Raw genomic sequence first — 23,602 nt, forward strand, 5'->3', positions numbered from 1 at the left:
AATTTTATGGCACTATGTTTTTAACCGAGCCTATTTTTACTTGGCTGAAATCACTTACATTTCATGGCGCTCTTCCATAGATAAATTTTGCAAAAAATTAATGTCTGTAAAAGAATGCTTATTTTATATTGTTTAAACTTTTAACACCTTTACTGCATCTGTACACACCAGTTGCATGTCAATATTTGGATATTTCAATGAATTATGGAACTTTTATATACCCCAGGGGTGAAAATAAACTGGACAAAAGCCGAGCGTGGGGGTGGTTTTGAAAAAATCGGTATTTTTTTTTTAAAGCATGGAAAGCCTACCTACAAAAGTGCATGTAGTTCAGTGAAAAGAGGCTGATTAAGAAAATAATTAATTAGATTATATTTGGATATGCGCCCATAATAAGGGTGCGCTACCTTAAAACGTTAAGACAACGTTGACAAACATTTTAGTCGCATTCACTGATGTTATAAATAGTTACTGTGTTTACAACGTTGTGCGTCAAGGTGCAACGTGTATATCTATAATTGCATTCAAATTGTAATAAAAAGATCCGCGTTTCTTTGTCCCGTTTAATTAAAACAAAAGCCGAATTAAAGGGAAGAATACATACTGTATAACAGTACAATTGTAATCTTGAACGCAAAAATAATGCAAACAATTTGCAATCGATATTTCAGGACATTCATAACGAAACCGTTTGTACTGATGTATTGCTTATCCCTTAATCGGTAAGCACTCGTTAATGTATCCCGTTATTCCAAAACCGACTACTAGACCTGTATATCACTTACTGGAATATCAGTGACACATCCAACCTCCGCTCAGAGATTTGAATGGAACCAGTATTGCTTGATCAAATCCCTGCCTTCATAACCAACCACGTAATGATAGCTTAGCCACATGGTACAGTAATGTTACCTTTGTTATTTTTACTTTTGTTCACTTATGTAATTACTTTTTTTATTATGAAGCTAAACTTATATACTATTTTCGACATATAAAAGAAAATGATACTACTTTTCAAAATATAATACTTAAACAAAAAATCCTGCCGAATCTGGTAGGAGTTTCTTGTGATGGCAGAGAATGTATGTGAGAGTAAGGAGCGACAACTCTGCGTGGAGATTGTGTCGCATCATAAAGCACAGTAACCGGCCTTGAAGCGATACTGTGGTAATGGTATGGGTAATCTACAGCAAAGGTTATGATGAAACAACTCTAAAAACTAAGAAAACAAATAGCGCGATATCATTAGTCAGTAGTGGTAGTATTTAGACGCATTATATTTTCAAATTGTAGGTACACAAATATTATATCAAATTTATTTGTGTTTATATGTCCTTATCATGATAATTATACGAATTATGCAAACATGCAGATGCACATAATCTGATGACACAATTAATGCAAGCTGTTTTGAAATGCCGCTTGTATTTTGAATATTAAGTCACAAGGCTCGTCTAAGTACAAACATCGTTAAACACTCTAAATTAAGACAGGCCGATCGTGAGATATTTTTCAACAAATATATATTTTGCTTTGTGAAAGAAAAGAGGGTTAAAGGCATGTGTATGTGCGTAAAGGGTCGTCCAAGATTAGCTGGTGCCGTCCGCACTTACAAATCAGGGACGACACTTTCCGCCTAAACTAGATTGTAGTTAAAAAGAGACTTTCTGTACACGAAAAATTACCATAAAAGCGGAAAGTGTCGTCCTTGATTAGCATGTGCGGACTACAAGGCTTCTCTGAGACAACACTTTACGCACATGCATTAAACCCCTTTATCACAGAGCACGTTCCATATAATATCGTTGATTGTTATTCATCAGTATGCTGTAACATAATCAAAATTCGTTTTGTAAGCATCTTATTTGCATATGTATCGTAAAATAATTGTATATTTGCTTTCAGTATTTCTTTGTAGATGATGTTAATTTGATTAAGATTCATATTTAACCCAAAGACTATTTTCCTTAGACAATGCAAACACCCGAAAAAAAACTTCTTTCTGAATGTCTATGTGGCATAACCCATTCTACACAGTCAACTGTAACACTTAGACTCGTCAACTTGTTTACAACCGCAGCGCTCGCCCATAATAGATCTGACGTGCTTCTTACGTAGGCGACCCGGGCTCAACCCAAGTTCCGGAAAGCATATGGGTTTGGGTGATGGTCACCATACCGGAAATGAAGCGCATCCTCCGGGTACTCCGGCGTCCCAAAACAACACACGACCAGGCCAAAGTTGAAAATGTGTTGGTACTAGTAGACACTAAATAGCTGTACATTGCAGCTATAATCAAATATTCGTCCCAAATTTTGTGATTCGTATGAACGAATCTGCATAAAACTCAATTTAGATTCACATTGTAAATCGAATCATTCCTGTCGTCAGTTGTCAAAACGAAAGTACGGTTGATATTCAAAAGCATTATATTTCTTTTTCCGGGATATTTTTCAATATGTTGCTGCTGCATTAACGAATATGCGTGTATATGAAGTAAAAACACCAAAAATAAACAACGGTTGCGATAGACACCTATAAACTGTTAGATGCACATAATATCACTTAAACATTGGTTCATTGTTGTTGTTGCAGAATTTATATATGTCGTTCATTAATTTATGACATCAATCTTAACTTGTTATATCTAATTTTAATTTAAATTAGCATAAATTATATTGTTTCACATGTTTTTCATTAAATTAAACGCGTGCATTTATTCGGCTACTGCCGTTTGCATATTTTTGCTTATGACGTTTGCCATTCCTAAACGTACTACTGACGTTTGCCATATTTGTTTTCACTCTTTAAACGTTTATTTAATATCTGGTAGATATTTGTGTTTGTTTATGCATAGACATGTGTAATATATGTTCGTACGGTAAAGCATAGACAGTTCTGTGATGGTTAATTTTCGAGAACACTGAATCTTTGTAATTTTACTACTGACGTTTGCTTCTTAAAGGGGCCTTTTCACAGATTTTGGCATTTTTTAACTTATTCATTAAATGCTTTATATTGATAAATGTAAACATTAGATCGTAAAAGCTCCAGTAAAAAATCAAGAATAAAATTTAAAAAAGGAAAAGAACATTACCCGGAGCAGGTTTCGAACCAGTAACCCCTGGAGTCCTGCCAGAGTCCTGAAGTAAAAACGCTCTAGCCTACTGAGCTATTCCGCCGAATACACATACTTCACGTATTTTATACCTTATATAAGCAATCTTCGTTGTCATACAAAATTAAACGACAAAAACAGAACTCTCCAAATTATTCAATCGTTTCGCGTTGCAACGCTTTATAATTTTTAGGTTTTATAATCGTCAAAAGATGCATATAATGGCTATATTAAAGCATGGTAAATGTTCAGTATTACTGTTTCCTCACAAATATCATAACTAACACGAAAATTTACGAATCTGAAACAACTTTTTTCAATGTTGTCAATTTACCAAAGCGTGAAAAGATCCCTTTAAAGGAATGTGTACTCGGCGGAATAGGTCAGTAGGCTAAAGCGTTTTTACTTCAGGACTCTGGCAGGACTCCAGGGGTCACTGGTTCGAAACCTGCTCCGGGCAATGTTCTTTTCCTTTTTTTTTATTTTTTTTCTTGATTTTTTACTTGAGCTTTTACGATCCAATGTTTACATTTATCAATATAAAGCATTTAATGAATAAGTTTAAAAAATGCCAAAATCTGTGAAAAGGCCCCTTTAAATGGAAATTTCCGCCGAAGTGTTCTCGAAAACCAGGCCCCGTGTTCACAAAACATTTTTTGCAATCGAAAATCGATTTTGCTTGTCATTGAAAATGGATTTCCATTGTAGTTGATAGGCAAAAATGAAAATCGATGTCAGTTAAAATCGATTTTCGATTGCAAAATCGTTTTGTGAACACGGGGCCTGAGCAACACACAAAACGCGTGATATACCGATTGAAAGCTACATGTATATGCATGCCATATTGCGTGCACTAGGTCGTATGAAAGTCAGAGGATGATCAGCAAAGATATTGGAAAAAAACCTACCTTGCGCGGCTGTTTGTTGTCATAAAATGACTATTGACGTTGACTTTTGTGGTCACGTGACAGTTTTTGTTCATTCACAGTGAAAGACAGTATTTACTAAGCTGTAATCGTTGGGCTCAAATATTTTACAACTACGACAACAAAATATTTTGTTATTCTGCGTTTTGAACAATCTTGATCAAAATAGAAAATGAAATAAAAATATTGTATAAATTGCGCATGTTTTCCCCAATGTCTTGGGGCAGAATACCGTCAAGTAACTGATCAATTTGTTAAGTGTAAAATTAATATTAGTATTATGTTATTTCCTTTATTAAGTTTTAGTACGCAACAATATCAACGTGTGTCCGCTTATTTCACTTGGCACGGGATAGGTTCCCCATAGAGCGCAGCGACAATATTTCTAGCACACAGTTCTGACATAGCGTTCCTTGCTTTCAACGTCGCGCTGCCGATATGCGGTAAAACCACACAATTTTCTAAGGTCAAAAGCGGATGTGACGTCGGTAAAGGCTCAGGTGACGTCACATCAAGTCCCGCCGCTAAAATATCGCCATTTTTCAAAGCGGTGTAAAGATCGTCCTGATTCACTAACCCGCCCCGGCTTGTATTGATGAATATCGCATTTTTCTTCATTTTCTTGAAAGTGTCGGCGTTGAACAGACCAGTTGTCTTGCTATTGAGCGCACAGCAGCCGATGACGAAATCCGAGTCGTTAAGAAGTTTATCGAATGTAACGTATTCAGCCGGAAGTTGCGCGGAAGACGCTTTTTCAGACTGACCAGTGTACAATATCTTGGAGACGCCAAAAGGTTTCAGTCTTTGAGCCACGGCAAACCCGATTCTTCCCAGACCTGAACGAAATGAAAAAAAATTATAAACAGAAATAATCAGTGATCCAAACGGTTTTCATAGTTGCTAGTTCGTACAACTACTCATGCTGCTGACGTTGTTGCTACTGCTACTGCTACTGCAACCACACGTTCGCTGCTAAAATTGTATTTGTCAAACGTTGTTTCCGTCGATTCAAACTCTTTAGGTTAGATAGAGAAATCAGCCGACAAATTGGGACAGCTACAGGTTTATTTCTTTACCTGTTCTTATTTATACAAAAATGTTGTAGACATAGTAAATATTACAAAAACGAATCGGACTCGTTTGTATAAAATAAGTCTATTAATAGTACTCACAAGATTTCACAACAATTATTTGCGAGGACTAAGGGTCATAGCACTGTGGTCGCTAAATCACGCCACCTACTAGTATATACATATATAAGGAATATTCAATAGTCATAACACTGGATTCACGGTCTTAACAAAGATAAATATGATACCATGCTTCACATGATGGCATGTAAGCGAAAAATATAATCCTTTAAAAAATATGGTGCTTCTTAGAAAATGTGAAAAGTAAGACTAAACATGTCAGGAGTAGTTTATTTCTAAACGCTTTACGCCCAAGCCGACTAGAGTAAGATTTAATGAAAGTTTTTTTTATTACCTAGGTACATGTACGTACTGACTACGCCGACAATCAATTAATGAGCATCGCTCTGTGAAAATAGGGCTTAATTCATGTGCGTAGAGTGTCGTCCAAGATTAGCCTGTGCAGTCCACACAGGCTAATCTAGGACGACAATTTCCGTCTCAAGATTTTTGTATAGAAAAGACGTCCTTTACACGAAAAATACAATAACAGCGACAAGGGTTGTCCCTGATTAGCTAGTACGGACTCCATAAGCTATTATGGGACGACACTTCCCGCACTTGCATTTAAACCCGTTTTTACAGTGCGATGTTCTATTATTTGTGTAACGATATACTATCTATGTGAAATACGTACCAACAACGCCGACGGTGGCGCCCTCTAGCCCCTGTCCGCACAGCCAAAGAGGGGCCCACGTACCCCAGGACCCGTCCTTGACCGCCGTCACACCTGGGCACAAGACATGCAGGTTAAATATGAGCGGTGCTCTTAGAATAATGAGCTTGATGCAGGTGTTTTATGGGTGCTCCAGATAAGCATTTGCAGTCCGCTAATCAAAAACGACAATGTCCGCCTTGAGTGGATTTTTGGTAGGCAGAGACTTCCTTTTAACAAAAATTACTTTAACCCTTTGCATGCTGGGAAATTTGTCGTCTGCTAAAATGTCGTCTGCAGAATTTCTAAAATTAGCATTTTCTTCTATTTTTTTCAAAGAATACTATCATAATAGCAAACAGTTTGGATCCTGATGAGACGTTACGTTCTGTGGCGTCTCATCTGGATCCAAACTGTTTGCAAAGGCCTTTAAAATTCGGTTCCCGCACGGAAAGGGTTAAAAACAGAAAGTGTCGTTCCTGATAAGCTGAAGCAGACTTCACAGGCTAACCTGGGACGGCACCTTCAGCACATGCATTAGCTCTTTTTTGCAAGAGCGCGACTTTTATGTTGTGATATATTTGTATACAGAATATGTGTGCATAGCTGGAATCATATTTCTAAACACAACACGATGATGGTCGATCCAAATATTGGTTATATATATTAATTTAATTTGGTATGATATATTTTCAGTGATATATTTCTGTCAGAAAACAAAACATAAAATTACATGCATTAGGCCATTTTTTCATTGAGCACGACTTATATGTTGTGATATATTTGTATACAGAATATGTTTACATAGCTGGAATCATATTTCTAAACACAACACAATGATGGTCGATTAAAAAATTGGTTTCATATATTAATTTAATTAGGTTTAATATTTTCTGTAATACATTTCTGTCAGTAAACAATACATACAATGATTTGTTATATAGAAAACTGTGCTGATTTAATGAAATCGTGAATAAAAATAAAACCGACAATCGTTCCGGATCTAATGAGATTTTCTGCGTGAATGGACAGGCTTAAGTTACTACGCATGACTAGGTAGCTACTGGGAGAAGTTCGGAAATCTACTATAAAAAGCACACATCGTTTATATATGCCGACATCAGACCTTCCTGTATGCGCCGTGACACCGTCAAGAGAAGAGCCATCGTCAGTTCCGCCGTTGCGCTTGTCAACACATCCGGTGTGTAGCCGACGGGAATACCGCGCTTCCGGCACGCCGACAAATCAACATGGTCGTAACCGACGGACATTGTGCCGACGACACGGAGATTTTCTCCTGGATTTGAAAAAACTTTAGTCAATCACTGGAAACATAATTTTCTCCCCTTTAATTAAGTCAATGATTTTATCGGCATTGACAAGTTATAATCAAGAATATATTCACAAATGTTTAATATAAAAATATACTTTTATTAATTTTAATTTTGAATGCAGAAGTAAGCATTTGCAATTGCCAAAAAATAAAACGCTACCACACAGTGCAACAAAGCTATGTGTAAGTCAGAACATAGCTACGTGTAACTGAGAACATAGTTATGTGTATTTCATAACAGAAATTTGTATTAGTCAGAACATAGCTATGTGCAAGTCAGAAAATAGCTATGTGTACGTCAGAATATAGCTATGTGTAAGTCAGATCATAGATATGTGTACGTCGGAATATAGCTATGTGTAAGCCAGAATATAGCTATATGTAAGTCAGAACGTAGCTACGTGTAACTGAGAACACAGCTATGTGTAATTCAGAACAGAAATTTGTATAAGTCAGAACATAGCTATGTGCAAGTCAGAATATAGCTATGTGTACGTCAAAACATAGCTATGTGTAAGTCAGAACAAAGCTATGTGTTCGTCGGAACATGACTATGTGTTAGTCAGAATATAGCTATGTGTAAGTCAGAACATAGCTATAAGTAAGTAAGAACCTAGCTATGTTAAATTCAGAACATAGCTATGTGTAAGTAAGAACATAGCTAGGTGTAAGTCAGAATATGACTATGTGTAAGTCGGGCGGTTGAGTTCGCGCGGTTATTTAAAGAAATTGTGAACGTCCATATACTATTGATTGCTTTTTAATGGTATAGATTTTACGGGCCTCAATCGGCCATACTGATCAAGCAGGCGATACGTACATGTGTTACAATATAAGAGTGTATTAATTGTCATAGTTTTTGGCATATTTTTGCAGAATAGGATAAAATTATCAAGTCCTGAAGATCATTAATATAGGCACTATTTGAAAAGGTGAGAGTAAAATCGCTTCTCCCCAAAATTTCACACAGAGCCTAATTGGTTAAACTGTAAGAATACCCTCCCATTTTCATAATGCATTTACCCCATGTATGAGTTGTGTCGATTTCTTTTACAATGTGCATGTTTTTGTAGCGTTGATTCAATAGTTTAAAGTATATCATTGTGAACACTTAAAATTCAAAGATTACGTAAGGCTAATTGCCAAGAAGGGTATTAAATGAGGTAGGTATCAATGCGTGTTACGTTGAGACAGTTGCCAATTTTAATGTGAGCGCTATAAAATTCTATAAAAATTATAGCAAGTGAACCACTCGTTTAGTCGTTAATTATTTCAGTCTCGTATGAATGAATTAATCTTATGCAGTCTCAGCAGGTCGTACGCGAAAAAGCTATTTATTTTAAATGTAAGTGTATACTTGGATCTGTTCACATTTGTGTATTACGAAAAATACGTAAAAACTCTGGAAGGGTACCTAAACAACTAAAGATCCGCGTTTGACACCGACAGTTCTGTTTGGAAATTTTGAGTGAGGCAAAACTTACCTAAACACCGTTTTATGTTTATTATCGAACTAACCTGCAGTCGATAAAACTTCTTCGTCAATCTTGTCAGTAAGCAAACAGAACAACCCATCAACCCCTTTAACTCCGTTTAGAATTTCATGTCTAGGAATAGCCTCGTCCCTATCCCATTGTGTCACCTCACATTTTTGCCTCAACAGATTAATCCCATCTTCTGGCACTCGTCGAGTTACGAATACTTTCGGTTTAAGTTTTGTCGACATTTTACGATAACTTAAGTACATTCGTCGACCATTAATTAAGTGTGTAGAGTTAGCATTACCGACGAAACTGCTGATAATCGACAGCACAGAAAATGACCTCGTAATTGTTTTCATTTTACCAGTGTATTTCGCGGTCCAATGTTATCATTTTACGGTATACGCTGGTAGAGCGATGTATACAACGTTTGCATCCAAACTGAACACCTGACAGTTAATTTGATACATGGAAGCTAATGGCGCATGCTTAATGAGGCTTAAACCCACATATCATTAAATACAACTATTTCCAATATAATATAGCTAGTAATATAGTATAACTCATGTACACGACGCTTAACCAAAAAGAATAATATCGGCAACAATAGTGCGTTACCGGCAATAACGCGAAACGGCAACGGATTATTCATTAACATTAAAATAGCAATATGCCTTTTAAAAATGTAAAGCAAACCACGAAAATGTAACAAATACTATAGAACAAAGCAGACCTTGTTATTTCAACTATTGGTATACGCCAGAGTTCAATCTGATAGAAAAACAATTTACTAGAACAAACGAAAACAAATTGAATCCATATGTCTTAGTCGAAAAGTTGTGTAATTAAAATGCATTTTGTAACACTGGCGAGAACAAACAACAACACTCAACTACAACTTAACGATATAAAAATTAAAACTTGCATAAAAAATTGTTGAAAATACTAGGAAACTGAAAAAAAACGTAGTGCGTTTATTAAGGGTCACATATCGATTTCACGGGCATCAGATAACAAGTGGAAACATACAAAACTGGCACCGTATACAGTCCAGAAACACGCCATGATATAGGGACTTCATTCATATGTGCATATGTATTTTGTTGATACGTGTGGATAAGCCTATTTTATCAACAAGATATTCATAGTGTATGTGTAAACGTTTGCATACTAGCAGTTGGTTCACATGTGCACATAAATAGTTAAATCGCGTTTAAACACATTACCATTCGCGCTGTTCTTTTATTTGAATTCTGAATATAAAAGGACAAATAAAAACATAATGAATTTAATAATTTTTTGTAAAGTGTGCTGACGGAACTCGATATTGCAGTCAAAACGGTCTAGTGAGTGTGCGTGCGTGTGTGGCTCCAACTTTTTCGGAAGGGAATTTATAATTGTATTTGAAAATAGCTTACCACAAATGGACTTCATAATACGACGAAGTGTTGCTTGCAATTCCTGTTTCCATACGCCAAAAGACAGCGCCTAATTTCAAAGGCCGAACAGTGTCGGTCTGGTGAGAAAATAAAAGAATTTGTTTACGCTAACATTTTGTGGAATCTTGCTAAAATGGGTTTTATGACATATGCGACTAGCGTATTTCCCAACCAGCCTGCCCATCCGCGCAGTCTGGTACAGAGTAACACTGTCCGCTACAAAGTCAGTCAAGTTTTTTTGTGTTCTCATTAGCGGACAGCGTAGCTTCCGGCCAGACTCTGTTGTTGCACAGGCTGCTCTTAAGCTACGCTGGTTGCATGACATAAGACACATTTTCGACTGACGCGGGTCGTTTATGAACATAATAGCATATTTGTTTACATTTTATGTCTTCAAATACATATGTTATTCTGATCATTCTTGTACACACTCACTGGAACTGGAATAAATTATAAACACACAGGAGTCATGTTCAATCTCTATCTCTATATTTGCATTTTCTGCTTAAATAAATACGTAGTCTCAAAAATATAGTTTTTAAAACCGTGAACATAATTCATGAAACAACTATTCATAAAAAAGAATGACATTGACATTGCTTATAATAAGTTGAGTATGCCTTTCAACACAACTTTGGCCTCGTGTTCGTTACATTCACAACGTCTTTGAAATTGTACATCGCAAACCTTACATCTAACCTTTCAATCGTAAAGTTATGCTTGAAACAGTAAGACATCAAAACTATTGTTGACAATACTAGCTCTAGTTTTATGTGGACTCGATGGTTTTATTTGAAACTTACAGTTCAAAGCGATGGATGTATGTTATAAACGAACCGCAATGTTCTTTATTTTAATTGCCACACTTTGGTTGTTAGCGTTTAATACCCCGTACCAAAACATTTCTAGGTAGATAATAAGCTTCCGTGTGTTTTCATATGATGCTTTATAAGGTACGGTGAACATGTAGTAAACCACGCCAATCAAATAACGTTTTGTTCCGATTAAAGTAGTATTAAACAATCGTTAACATACTCAAATTGTTTATCATATCAATAACTTAAACGACCCTTTTACAATGCGAGGGAACACAGTGGCCGAATACACACGTTTTAAAAATATAAACGGTTATTTAGCATTCGCTCCAAAACTCACTGTGAATGAACAAAAACTGTCACGTGACCCCAAAATTCAACGTCAGTAGGCGTTTTACGAAGGAAAACAGCCGCACCAGGTGGGTTTTTTGTCAATATCTTCGCTAATCGTTTTTTGGCTTTCATACGACCTAGGGCGGGCAATAAGGCATGCATAAAGCTTGCGATCGGTATATCACGCGTTGTGTGTGTTGTTTTGGTTTTCGAGAACACTTCGGCGCAAATTTTCATTTAAGAAGCAAACGTCAGTAGTAAAACATACAAAGAGTCGATGTTTACACAAATAAACGATCACAGCACTATCTATGCGTTACCGGACGAACATATATTACATATTTCTTCGCGTAAACAAAAGAAAATATGCATCGGATAATAAATATACGTTAAAAGAGAAGAAACAAATATGGCAAACGTCAGTAGTACATTTAAGAATGGCAAACGTCAGTAGCCAAAAAATGCAAACGGCAGTAGCCGAATATATGCAGGCGTTTCATTTAATGCAAAACACGGAAATAATGCAATTTATACTAATTAAGAGTTAGATATTACACATTCAGATTGATGTCACAATGCACGACATATATAACTTCCGCAAAAACAAAAAATCAACAAATGTAACCTTATTTATTTGTGCCTTATAATATGTTAACTGTTCGAATATTTTCTTTAAAATGTTAGTATCATTTAAAGGGTGTCAATGATGGTTACTGTACATTGTCAAAAGTGCTTAGGTGCTTGTTGTTTCTTTCAGCTTAGCCTCAACTTAATGGTTTTGTCCGCGACGGACAACATGCGTCCCCAGCCGCCCGAAAGGTAAAAACACTGAAGTCTTTATTTCAATACAGTTCGAGGTACTAGTATACGGTTTGTTTATTCACATGTAGCCATTCAGTGCACACACATTTGTTGATTGACATTTACATTAATTAGAAGACAACTGCAACCATAATTCTGCCTATTGCCTTATTATCTAAAGCAAAAGTAAATAACGCAAAACAGTATCTTACATTGAAAACCTTAACGGAATAACAAAACATCGAAATGGTGAATTACTAGTCTTCTGAGATGTCTATACGTATAATTTGCATATTTTAATAAAATGCTGTCGTTAATAAACGAATTTTTTATACAGATTATTTACATCCATACAAAAATAGGCTTTTATAGGATGTAAGCTGATGCAATTCATCAACACCATAACATTTCATACATATAGCCGTTTTCTTAATATCTACTAATATTAAATTTTAAGGAAAATACATATAAGCGTCGCTCTGTGAAAATGGGGTTTAATGCAATTATGCATGTGCGTAAAGTGTCGTCCCAGTTTAGCCTGTGCAGTCCGCACAGGCTAATCATGAACGACCCTTTCCGCCTAAACTAGATTTTTGCGAAGAAGAGACTTTCTTAAAACAAAAATATCATACAAGCGGAAAGTGTCATCCCTGATTAGCCTGTGCGGATTGCACATGCTAATCTTGGACGACACTTTACGCTTTAAACCCCCTTTTCACAGAGCGACACTTATATATATTTATATTTTACATTTCTGAATGACAAGAAAGAAAAGTGTTTTGGAGTTACGGAAAAAAGGAAAGGTCGATCTGCTAAACCAATTCAATGCGTTCTTGTAGAACAATCTCCAGTAGCATCGCCAGGAAGATTATCACTCTTCAAATGCAAACGAAAGCTTACCCCTTGCAAATCGCCTGCTTCTCCAGCTTTTCGATCACCCTTGTACAAAGCAATACGACTGTCAAATAGAAATCTATTTCCTAGTGCAGACTCAAACGATGATGATATTAATTGGTACAGACACATTGACGATCATATAGTGCATGCACAGGACGTTAAAACGAGTGATCCGGAAACAAATGATACTGTTCCAAGTCAAACATGTTTCTCTTCAAACGACGTTGACAAAATATCCAAATGTGACAAAAATAAACAAACAATTGACTTTTGTGATATGGATGATTGCGAAATACTTGCCGGAACAAATGACCTTCAAAGCATTTTAAGTGAATACAACAAGGTGCTTCCAAAGGTTATCAAAAAGTTATCCCAGCATTCACAGTAACATTTGACATTTCTGTCATTTTTTAGACTAGTGGTTGAGGACAAATTTCCTTTGGACAATATTGCCCTTCTTTTGTGGACAGACGTTGTTAACTGGTTCAACAATATAAACATTACAAGAATGCGATATGACGATACTACTAAATTGTTTTGGAAGTGCGGATGGCGGATATTTGGAGGAAGATTTATAAATTTCATGTCAGGATTCAAAAACAAGACATTCAATCAAGATGTGTGCACTGAGAAACAATATTCACCGACAAGTTCTACACTTAACTTTGCTGTGCCAGATATAAAGGTGTTACAGTCGTTCAACCCATACACAAGTGAATCACAAAGGGACCCGGGGATTTGCAACGACGGTATAAAGGCGCTTGGTCAAAATATTGGACACAGGTCGGCATGTTTAACCTTTGATGGAAAGAAGATAAAGCAAGGTCTTACGAAATTTTGTGGCGATATTGACCTTATTGGATTTGAAGACGGAGAGACATTACACGATAAAAGAAATCGATTAGAAGATATAACGGCTGAGCTTAGTGCTTTGGGCCAAACAGTTGCAGTGGTTGAACAAAAGATTGGTCTACCGAATCTACCAATTGAAATCAAGGAACAAATAAAAAAAAACCTTATTGGACTCTCTTAAGAAAATATCAACCGGAATACAATACATGGATAAGTTAAAAACGAAGAAGGAATATGCAAAGGACAAGTTGATAGAACGAAGTGGAACAGAGAACTGGAGAAGTGGAAAATATTGTTATGCAATAAGTTCCATTATTGGTCTCCTGTACGACATAAATAAAGTCAAGGGAAAATGTGAAACAATTATCAGAGACATTTGCAAAATTATAAGCGCTATAAACGGATGTAAGTACATAGATGACATAATGGTAGATTTGAACAGTTTGGAAGCATACAAGTCTTTAGAAACACTGACAGACCTAGCAACAGAAAAAGATGACCCACGTTTGATAAAACAAAGGTCTACCGCATGGTTTGATATAAGGTCAAAGGCCAAGGTAACTGGAAGTACTCTCTACCACAGTATCGGGCAGGATGGTTTGAAAAATCTCAAAGAACATTTCGAACAAGTAATATGTGGAGCCCCTGAAAAACAGTTCTCTGAAAAAGTTAAAGATGCAATGAAACATGGTGTAGAAAACGAAATAAATGCAGTAGCTACCCTTTTCGGAAAAGTGATACCAGTTTTATTTCCTGGTATGATATTTTGTGAAGAAGGGTGCGTTATTTCAAGTGATGATAGCGGAAACACGTTTTGTGTGGTGTCACCCGATGGCAGTTTAAGACAAGATACATCATTATTGTCTACAAGAATGGCAGTTGAAATTAAATGTCCAACCACAGACATTCATTTTCAATTACCACCGAGATATTTATTGCAATGTCTGTCACAGATTGAGGCGTTAAATGTGAACTCGTTGATTTACTTGTCATGGACAGAAACTCTGACATCCATATTTAAGGTAGAGCGAAATATTAACCTATATAACAACGCAATGGAAATCGCAAGATCAATATATGACACTTCAAATCCAAAACGACCTAATACATTGTGTTCTAGTGTCAAAACATTGAAAGATGAGATCGAACGTGCGTCAAAAGACGCTTGTTTTTTTGGGTGTTTTCCGTCCGCAAAAGTTGGAAAAGCAACTGTAAGAAGTGCTTTTGAAGTTCATACAGTGCATGAAATATCAGTGCTACTAAATTCTCTTGTGGATCTCCATTCCCAAATCCACGAAATAAAACGAGAGAAGGCGACTGAAGCTGTAGTGTTTATTTGCGCTGATTTGAATAGAAGTTGGAACAAAAACCTGTCTCTGTCATCTCCTGTAGCTTGGTTTACGAAAGGATATAGTCTCGAAACTAAAAAAATGAGAGAAATAGCGGAAGAAGTACACAACAGGTGTCATGAATCAGGTATTCATATCCCTTGCCAGTCCTTTGACGGACAATTGCATAACCTTGTTGTGCGAGATTCTGAAAATAATCCACTGACAACGCTTCAGTTACAAAAAGATGCATGGCGAGAAGTAGAACAGACAAAAAAGACAGAAGTCGTATCAAAATTTCGTGGCATGAACAAGAAACCTAAATGGATTTATCACAATGAAAATGGATCAAAAGTGGTCGTGGTGAGTAATTATATTAGAAACTTTCCACCTCTCAAACGCAATAAAATCCTTACCTCTGAGAAAGCTACACCGTCAAACAATTTGAGCGACAGAGAAATTACCCAAGGAGATGAATGTGCAGATAATAATACGGAGGATATTGTAAATGATCCAGAACAGGATTTTGGTCGAGATAAAGAAGACTCTCACTTGGATGAGCACATTTCTAATGAAGATGCTAAATGTCTGCTAGCAATGTTAAAATAAGACCAAAACAGTAACAAAAAAAGGTAAATGGAACACATCGCAGGTTACAGATATTACTGTAATACTTTCAAGTTTGGAAAGAATGCAGTCGTTACTTGATGCTGATATTCGTGTTATAGTGCGTTTCTTTAAGAAGTCTACAACCATAAATGTCAATGAAACTACGACTAAACAGAAAAAACTTGAAAAGTTATCCGAGAAACTAGGGCTTAATTATCATGTGAAAAAGAATTCTAAGAAAAAGAAGGCCACACTTAAAACGTTAGCAGAACTTTGCGCGAAAGTTATTGCAAACACATCAAAATATGAATTAATTGTGCATATGCTGAGTGCATTTGGCAAGACCGTTATGAAGTATGGAAAGCTAAAGTAGGCATTTGCAATTTAATTGAAGTAAATGGGAAAGTGGAAGTTCGAGAATGGTTTTATCATCCAGAATATAGCAAGAGAAGAATGCAATATGAAGTGAAGTGCATTGATGCCACGCACCTTCTCACTCGTACAAGACGAAAATCTTGCAAAGGCGGTTTGGATCTTGTGAATAATGAAGCTTGGAAAAGAGTTGCAAAAGGGGGGAACACTTTATTAACCCCAATTATGATTGAAGAAGTTACCGATCCCATGTCCGCATCGATGGCAGCAACGCATTTTTCTGAGGCCGTAGAAATTGAAATGCGAAAGTGTGACTTTAATCAGTCGGCCGACTTATGCCGAGACATTCGTCTATGGTGGGAATCGGAAGACAGTTCCGGACAGACCACTGCCGAGAGGTTTTTTAATAGAGATCTACTGAGGTCACGTTTGTTGTCACACGTAAACTTTGGAAAATTTCCGCCACCGACAATGCATGTTGCTGGATGGCCATGGCAGCTTTGGGAGGCACTCATATCTCATATTGATGCAAAAACGCAATTGTATTTCCTCTGTCATGGTTGCAGTTATAATGTAAGGGCGTTCAGCAGTCTAATTGGTGAGACGTTCTTTTCTGAATTGTCACTCCATGACAAGACAGGTTGCGGGACCGTGTCGGCGGAAGAGTTTGGTCGATTCATAGGAACTGCAACAGAACAGCTTCAAGTTCGACTCGACCCAAATAGGTAAAATCGCATGTTTCTTTCGTTAGTTACCTAAAACTACCTTGTACAAAATAATGAAGGTTGAGATCTTAAGATTTTTTATAGAATAATTAATAATTACATAATAATTATGGGCATTCGTTTAGGGCAGATATGTAATTGTGTTATAAAAAAAAAGTGGCATACTTGTATATATGTGCATGTTTGTTGTATCAAAATTGTAGAAACCGTCTTGATGACAAGCAATTAAAAATTGATTTACAAGTATGCAAAAACAAATAAATGTCTCGTTTATTTTTGTACCATTATTCCATGAAATGTTTTACATTTATTGATTTTAAGACCGTTAAGCGGTCTATTTTTTCCACGAAACCGTCACGTTATAAGGGTTTGTTGTTTAAATAAAATAGTTATTTTTTATGATTGACCAGGAAGTTTGTATACAGAACCGGGCGGTCACACGTGTACAAGCTGACGGATGCAAGTGAGATGACATCCACCAACAGCTGTCAAGACGAATGCCGATTGTGCAGGAAGGATGGTCTACTAACATGTGTTCAAATAAAGTAGGTTTAGTTTTTCTTCAGATTTCTGTAGCAAAACATTTAAACGTGAATATGACTTTTATTAGTTTTTAATTATTTGTTAATTTGCCAAACTTTAGCCAAATATCGGACTTTAACTTGCGACATTTTTTCACGGACCATGAGTTTGACAAAAGAGAAAGATCGACAAGGGTCAAATTAGGAACTGTATCTACAAACAGAAATGCCATTCACAAAGGAACACTGGGAGTTCGGTGGGAAAAAGCTCGACGAAACGAATCAAAGATGCTTTTAACATCCAGGATGGGAATTAATGACTAAAACAACAGAAAAACTTTGCTAGATGAAAGCATGATTTGTTGGTACTAATTTGGTTTAACTACGCTGCAGAACGCAGAAATTAATGTCCGGGTATTTTTTTCCTATAGATGCCTAGCGCGAAACTCTATTTAGTGACGTCGTTAAATAGTTACATACATGTAACGTCGTTTTCATTTAAAAGTGATATGTAAATTAAGTTTCCAAAAAGTTAACATTCTATGTGGATGCAGTTATTCAATTTATCTTTCTTTGTGGCTGCAGTTATTCCCTTCATCATCAAAAATACTATTTCTTGTTACATTGCATTTCTAAGTCAAATTTATAACATTTATTCTAGAGCGCGTTTTAGTGTATGCATTTTACTAAAATATGTCCGTGAACTGTTAGAAACTATTTTAAAAACAAAGCTCTACCGATAATTATTGCAGAATAGCCCGCACTTGATTTTCGTCTTTGTCTAGATAGACATGATGTGTGTCGTGGTAGAATTGCAAACATTAGATCCTAGTGTATGTATGAATATGCATTAGCATATAACTTTCCTTGTATTAATATTCTATCTGATTTACAAAATATTCTTACTTTTTTAATTGTGTAGTTTCTTATTTTTTGAAGTAAATAAAACAACTAAAATTTCTCCAGTTTACTTATTTTATTTTTGGCACAATTAATTATCACAATTACGCACGCACGTGCGCGAGCACACACACTACTTGGGTGGAGCTCTCCGAATAAAACCGTAATGCAAAAACACAAATAAGAAGGTAACATAAAATTGCTGCACAATTCGCCTTGAATTTAGTGTACATTAATAGGTTATAAAAATAAACTACAGTCAAGCAATATATTTAAACATGGAAACACACAGATTATTAGTGGAATATCACAAAATAATCTTGAAAAACAATGTAGAAACAAATCACAGATAATCAGCATAAATCAATCACAAATAAGACATACATATTGCAAAATAATTTCAAAAAGAAAAAAACAAACAACAACAACAACTGAACTTGGCCCTCTAGTTAAAACTTACTTTTTCAACCCGCAAAAAACATTGGACTGTTAGATTGTTAGGCGCCATTCTCGCATTTGACTATATGTGTCGTGTTCTGAGAAAACTGGGCATAATTCATGTGCGTAAAGTGTCGTCCCAGATTAGCCTGTGCAGTCCACACAGGCTAATCTGGGACGACACTTTACGCACATGCATTATGCCCAGTTTTACGCACATGCATTATGCCCAGTTTTCTCAGAATATAACACATATAGTCGCCTTCGATGTTTACAGGGTTTTAGGATTCAAGACAAAAGTGCGTTGAATAGGAATATAAAAGTACAATGCGTCCGAATATCTATGTAAATTAAAACAAATGAATGATCTGCCAAAGCGGTTAAAATGTGACACATTACTGATTGGCATGAATGCATTAAGATATCGGGGTATACACACATATTCGTACTATTTTAATGTTAAATTATCACCAAACAATTACTGCTAATACCATCAACCGGTCATATTGAAAATCAAACTGCGATAAAGAAAAAATCAAACAAGCAAATTCAAAGAATTGACAACACTATCGGATATTATTGATTATTAGGAGGGAAAAACAATATACCTCGGCATTCGGACGGAAAAAAATAAACAATGTGAGATCATATTAACTGTACAATGTACTACCGGTAACAATGAACAATAATAAATCAAAACAGAACTAAATAATAAAAATAGCGTGCAACAACTTGCTCTAAAATGTATAATATTATATTCAATTGACATGTTTGTTTGCCCTGTGTTTTACAGACTACTTCTGTGCCTGTAAGTCTTGTCACATATGTCACATTTTTGCACTCTCTCGTCACTATGGATGTGCATATGCACCTGAAGGTCCACACTTTGTTTTAACTCTGCGCCACACACATCACACTTGAATCTTGCCTCTTCTTCCTCTCGTCGTCTGTGTCTTGTTAATAGAGTTTTCGTTGCAAATTCTGCAGAGCAGGTTGGACACACATGTTCTTTCGTTTCCCCATGCACACCGCACCTTAAAAATAAGTTCACAAATGAAGACACTATTACAAACGTTCTAATTTGAAATGAACGTGTATAGTTGTATTCGCCAAAAGGTACGCATTTACGTCTGCATTTGAATCTTGTGAATTCCAAGTCACAAATAGCATAACATTTGTTTTTCTTGAAATGCTATATACTGTTCGTAAAATTTCTATATTTTTGGCATTAACACATAAAAAACAAATCGATAACATGTTTAATGAATTGACATCTCGCCGGCTGTCAATCAAATTCGTATCTAACTATCGATCGAACATTCAACGATCGATAAATCGGGTGTGCCGGTTGCTAGCGACCTGTCCGCCAAATCCAAGTTGTAAAACGCTTGTTCGTGTCAGATGCATGTGCATACAATGTTTTGTTAATATTTTAGTAAATAAAATCAGTAAATACCATTGAAGTAGTGTTATTTATTACCACCATTACACCTAGTAACATGGGCAATTTCGGTACCCGCGCGAGCGTTTGAGAGCGTCCGAAATCACAGTTATAAAACGCTTGTTCGTGTCAGATGAATGTGCAAACAATGTTTTGTTAAAATTTTTCGTAAATAACATCGGTAAATACCACTGCAGAGGTGTTATTTATTATTAATACCAACATTAAACCCCGTAACATGGGGCGGGAGGGGAGGGGGGTTAGGGATTTCGGTACCAGCGCCAGCGTTTGAGAGCGTGTTTAACTTACTGAAATACCTATTATATAAAGCTAAGATTATTTTTTTAAACTTTTTTTTTTGCATTTTCAAATCAATAAATTATACAAAACAATTATACCAGTGTTATAAGGGATTAACTGTTTATTACAATCACACAGAATGTCGCGTAATCTCTGAGCATATACGTCACTTTGGTGTTAGCTTGTCTGTTTTCTGACCGCAATATCACGTAATTAAGTGGGCGGAGATATCGTCTTCCAGCCGAGATGATAATTTAAAGGGGCCTTTTCACAGATTTTGGCATTTTTTAACTTATTCATTAAATGCTTTATATTGATAAATGTAAACATTGGATCGTAAAAGCTCCAGTAAAAAATCAAGAATAAAATTTAAAAAAGGAAAAGAACATTCCCCGGAGCAGGTTTCGAACCAGTGACCCCTGGAGTCCTGCCAGAGTCCTGAAGTAAAAACGCTTTAGCCTACTGAACTATTCCGCCAAGTACACATACTTGTCGTATTTTATACCTTATATAAGCAATCTTCGTAGTTTCACAAAATTTAACGACAAAAACAGAACTCTCCAAATTATTCAATTGTTTCGCGTTGCAACGCTTTATAATCATTAGGTTTTAAAATCGTCAAAAGATGCATATAATGGCTATATTAGACCATGGTAAATGTTCAGTATTACTGTTTCCTCACAAATATCATAACTAAAACGAAAATTTGCGAATCTGAAACAACTTTTTTCAATTTTGTCAATTTACCAAAGCGTGAAAAGATCCCTTTAAACCCAAAGCGGGGATCAAGCTCACCAATTCGGGCTCAAATGAAGACATATCAAATTACCGATTTCTACGCAACTGTTAATGTTATGCAGAATATTAAACAGTATAACCTAACAAACTGAATAATAGTGTTAACTATTTCATCTTAAAATGACTTGATACTTTTATCACGAAATATTCACGTTATTATATCATGTATTATTTACTAATATTATATTCTTCATTTCAGAGTTGTTGGGGGTACTATAGTGACAGAGTCCCGTTAATGACATTATGAATGAATTAGTGTGAACATGAATATGTTCCGATACTTATTAAAAATGTCAGTTAATGCTTCTTGTCGTTTACTGAACAAATACTCACATGTGTCTGGTGAGGTCCTCTTTTCTACTAAATTGCTTATCACAGCATGAATATTTTGACACGCCGAGATGCCTGTCCTCGTGCAGCTTTAATCCCCACTTGGTTTTGAGGGCATCTCCACAAAAACGACACACATGTGACATATCTGAAATACAGGTTAAATATACCGATTAAACACTATCGGTATGCATTATGTTAGGAAACTTTAAACAGCTAATGTATAATGTAAACACAGTATTCGAAGATATAGACATTGGATAGCGTTTAAGAATATAATTTTGCGGGGTAATTGTTTCTTGTTACAATTAGAAATTCGAAATGAATAATAAGATTTTAAACTTTAAAAAGTCGCAAGTAAAATGTAATGTAATCATTTTATGGCATAAATGTATTATTTATAACAGCTGACGATGACTGTTGGGAAATTAACATGAACAACACACACGCGCGTGTCGCGCTCGCACCATATCATTTACCATATTCGTTCATAAACGTGCAATTTCAAAGGAACTTGTTAACTTTTCGTACGTATTTATTTATACAGCACAGTTGCAGTTCTTGTGTGTGCGTGGTAATAAATACTACCAAGCTTATAAATCTTACTGTTTTGAACAGAAATATAATACTTGTTAAAATAAATGGCATTATATTAGTAAACATAGTTATGGGTGTGTCTACAAGGTAGAAGGACCGCCTGCATAAATTCTGCTCCTGCCGTTTGCATTTTTGGCTACTGACGTTTGCCATTCTTAAATGTACTACTGACGTTTGCCATATTTGTTTCTTCTCTTTAAACGTATATTTATTATTCGATGCATATTTTCGTTTGTGTACGCGAAGAAATATGTAATATATGTTCGTCCGGTAACGCATAGATAGTTCTGTGATCGTTTATTTGTGTAAACATCGACTCTTTGTTTGTTTTACTACTGACGTTTGCTTCTTAAATGAAAATTTGCGCCGAAGTGTTCTCGAAAACCAAAGCAACACACACAACGCGTGATATACCGATCGCAAGCTTTATACATGCCTTATTGCCCGCCCTAGGTCGTATGAAAGCCAAAAAACGATTAGCGAAGATATTGACAAAAACCTACCTGGTGCGGCTGTTTTCCTTCGTAAAACGCCTACTGACGTTGACTTTTGGGGTCACGTGACAGTTTTTGTTCATTCACAGTGAAACTATATACGATGTTAAACGAGTATTTGGAAAGCGAATTAAACAAAATGCACATGTTAATCAGGGAAGAAAATGTCCGCTGTATTGGAAGACTTTGCGAAAATCTAGTGCAACCGGCTAGTGTCGGCCCCAATATGCCTCTGTAGATAGCACAGGCTTATCTGTGACGACACTTTACGCGCATTCATTAATCCCCGTTTTCCAAGATCGGGGTTCATAGTCTTTAATACCAGGCTTACTTGACGTAATTGTCAACGCATATTGTATCATTATCTCACCGTATACAACACCACGTACAGTATGTCTGCCACTATAAGAGCCATTGCAGTAATTGAGCATTGTCTATCAAATGCTAGATGAACGACATTGAAACACTGGCGCGTCTTAGTTAATAAGTGAATTAAAATGGTAAATAGCTTTTACTTTATTTAATAACACATTTAAGCAAATATAGCAGAAAGCATAAATAATTATGAGTTACAACGTGCGTCTCATTCCTATCGAAAAAGGTATAGGTAGTCAATGTTTACGGGTATTTATCTCAAACTAAATAAAGCTAGGGTGGGAATAATTCATTCGAGTTTTTGCAGGTCGTTTCGATAACTTTCAATTTAATTTCAAAACCAGGTTAAGAAAGCTATGCCTAATAACGATAAAATATGTGAGAGATTAAATAAACAATCTGACAGACATTAAAAGTTTAAGAATATGTAATTAAAATTGTTTCATTCGTGCAGGTGGAAGAGTAGAAAGTCGACAAGACTATTCATTTGGCTGTTTAATTTAAATTTCGTTTTAGCGATTTATTAAAAATGAA

The 23,602-nt window shown here is 35.9% G+C and overlaps 1 protein-coding gene and 1 long non-coding RNA gene across 3 annotated transcripts; both read right to left on the reverse strand.

Moving 5' to 3' along the window:
* Positions 1-4,164: 4,164 nt before the first annotated feature.
* On the reverse strand, positions 4,165-9,106 carry LOC127848876 (glyoxylate reductase/hydroxypyruvate reductase-like). 2 transcript variants are annotated; one of them, XM_052381539.1, is made up of 4 exons: positions 9,008-9,106; positions 7,016-7,186; positions 5,872-5,964; positions 4,165-4,880 (listed from the first exon to the last, which is right to left on the reverse strand). In XM_052381539.1, the coding sequence occupies exons 1-4, from the start codon at positions 9,060-9,062 to the stop codon at positions 4,378-4,380; spliced, it is 822 nt and encodes a 273-aa protein (XP_052237499.1). In that variant the 5' UTR covers positions 9,063-9,106; the 3' UTR covers positions 4,165-4,377. The 2 variants fall into 2 exon arrangements, with proteins under 2 accessions (XP_052237499.1, XP_052237498.1); XM_052381538.1 differs by having other exon boundaries at positions 8,741-9,106.
* A 9,861-nt stretch (positions 9,107-18,967) lies between these two features.
* On the reverse strand, positions 18,968-22,786 carry LOC127848880 (uncharacterized). Its single transcript, XR_008034801.1, has 3 exons — positions 22,703-22,786; positions 21,606-21,750; positions 18,968-19,767 (listed from the first exon to the last, which is right to left on the reverse strand). It is a non-coding gene; the product is annotated as an uncharacterized LOC127848880 (long non-coding RNA).
* Between the last annotated feature and the right edge of the window lie 816 nt (positions 22,787-23,602).

This window comes from Dreissena polymorpha, chromosome 10 (genome assembly GCF_020536995.1).
Source record: "Dreissena polymorpha isolate Duluth1 chromosome 10, UMN_Dpol_1.0, whole genome shotgun sequence".
In the NCBI taxonomy this organism is placed as follows: domain Eukaryota; kingdom Metazoa; phylum Mollusca; class Bivalvia; order Myida; family Dreissenidae; genus Dreissena; species Dreissena polymorpha.

What these genes read in the sequence shown, in the direction of transcription:
- LOC127848876 (XM_052381538.1), bottom strand. Translation starts at nt 9,062, where the DNA reads ATGAAAACAATTACGAGGTCATTTTCTGTGCTGTCGATTATCAGCAGT. An exon ending in AGAAGTTTTATCGACTGCAG is followed by an intron (nt 7,187 to 8,740) that starts GTTAGTTCGATA and finishes TTTCAAATCCAG; the next exon opens with GAGAAAATCTCCGTGTCGTC. An exon ending in GTCACGGCGCATACAGGAAG is followed by an intron (nt 5,965 to 7,015) that starts GTCTGATGTCGG and finishes TCTTGTGCCCAG; the next exon opens with GTGTGACGGCGGTCAAGGAC.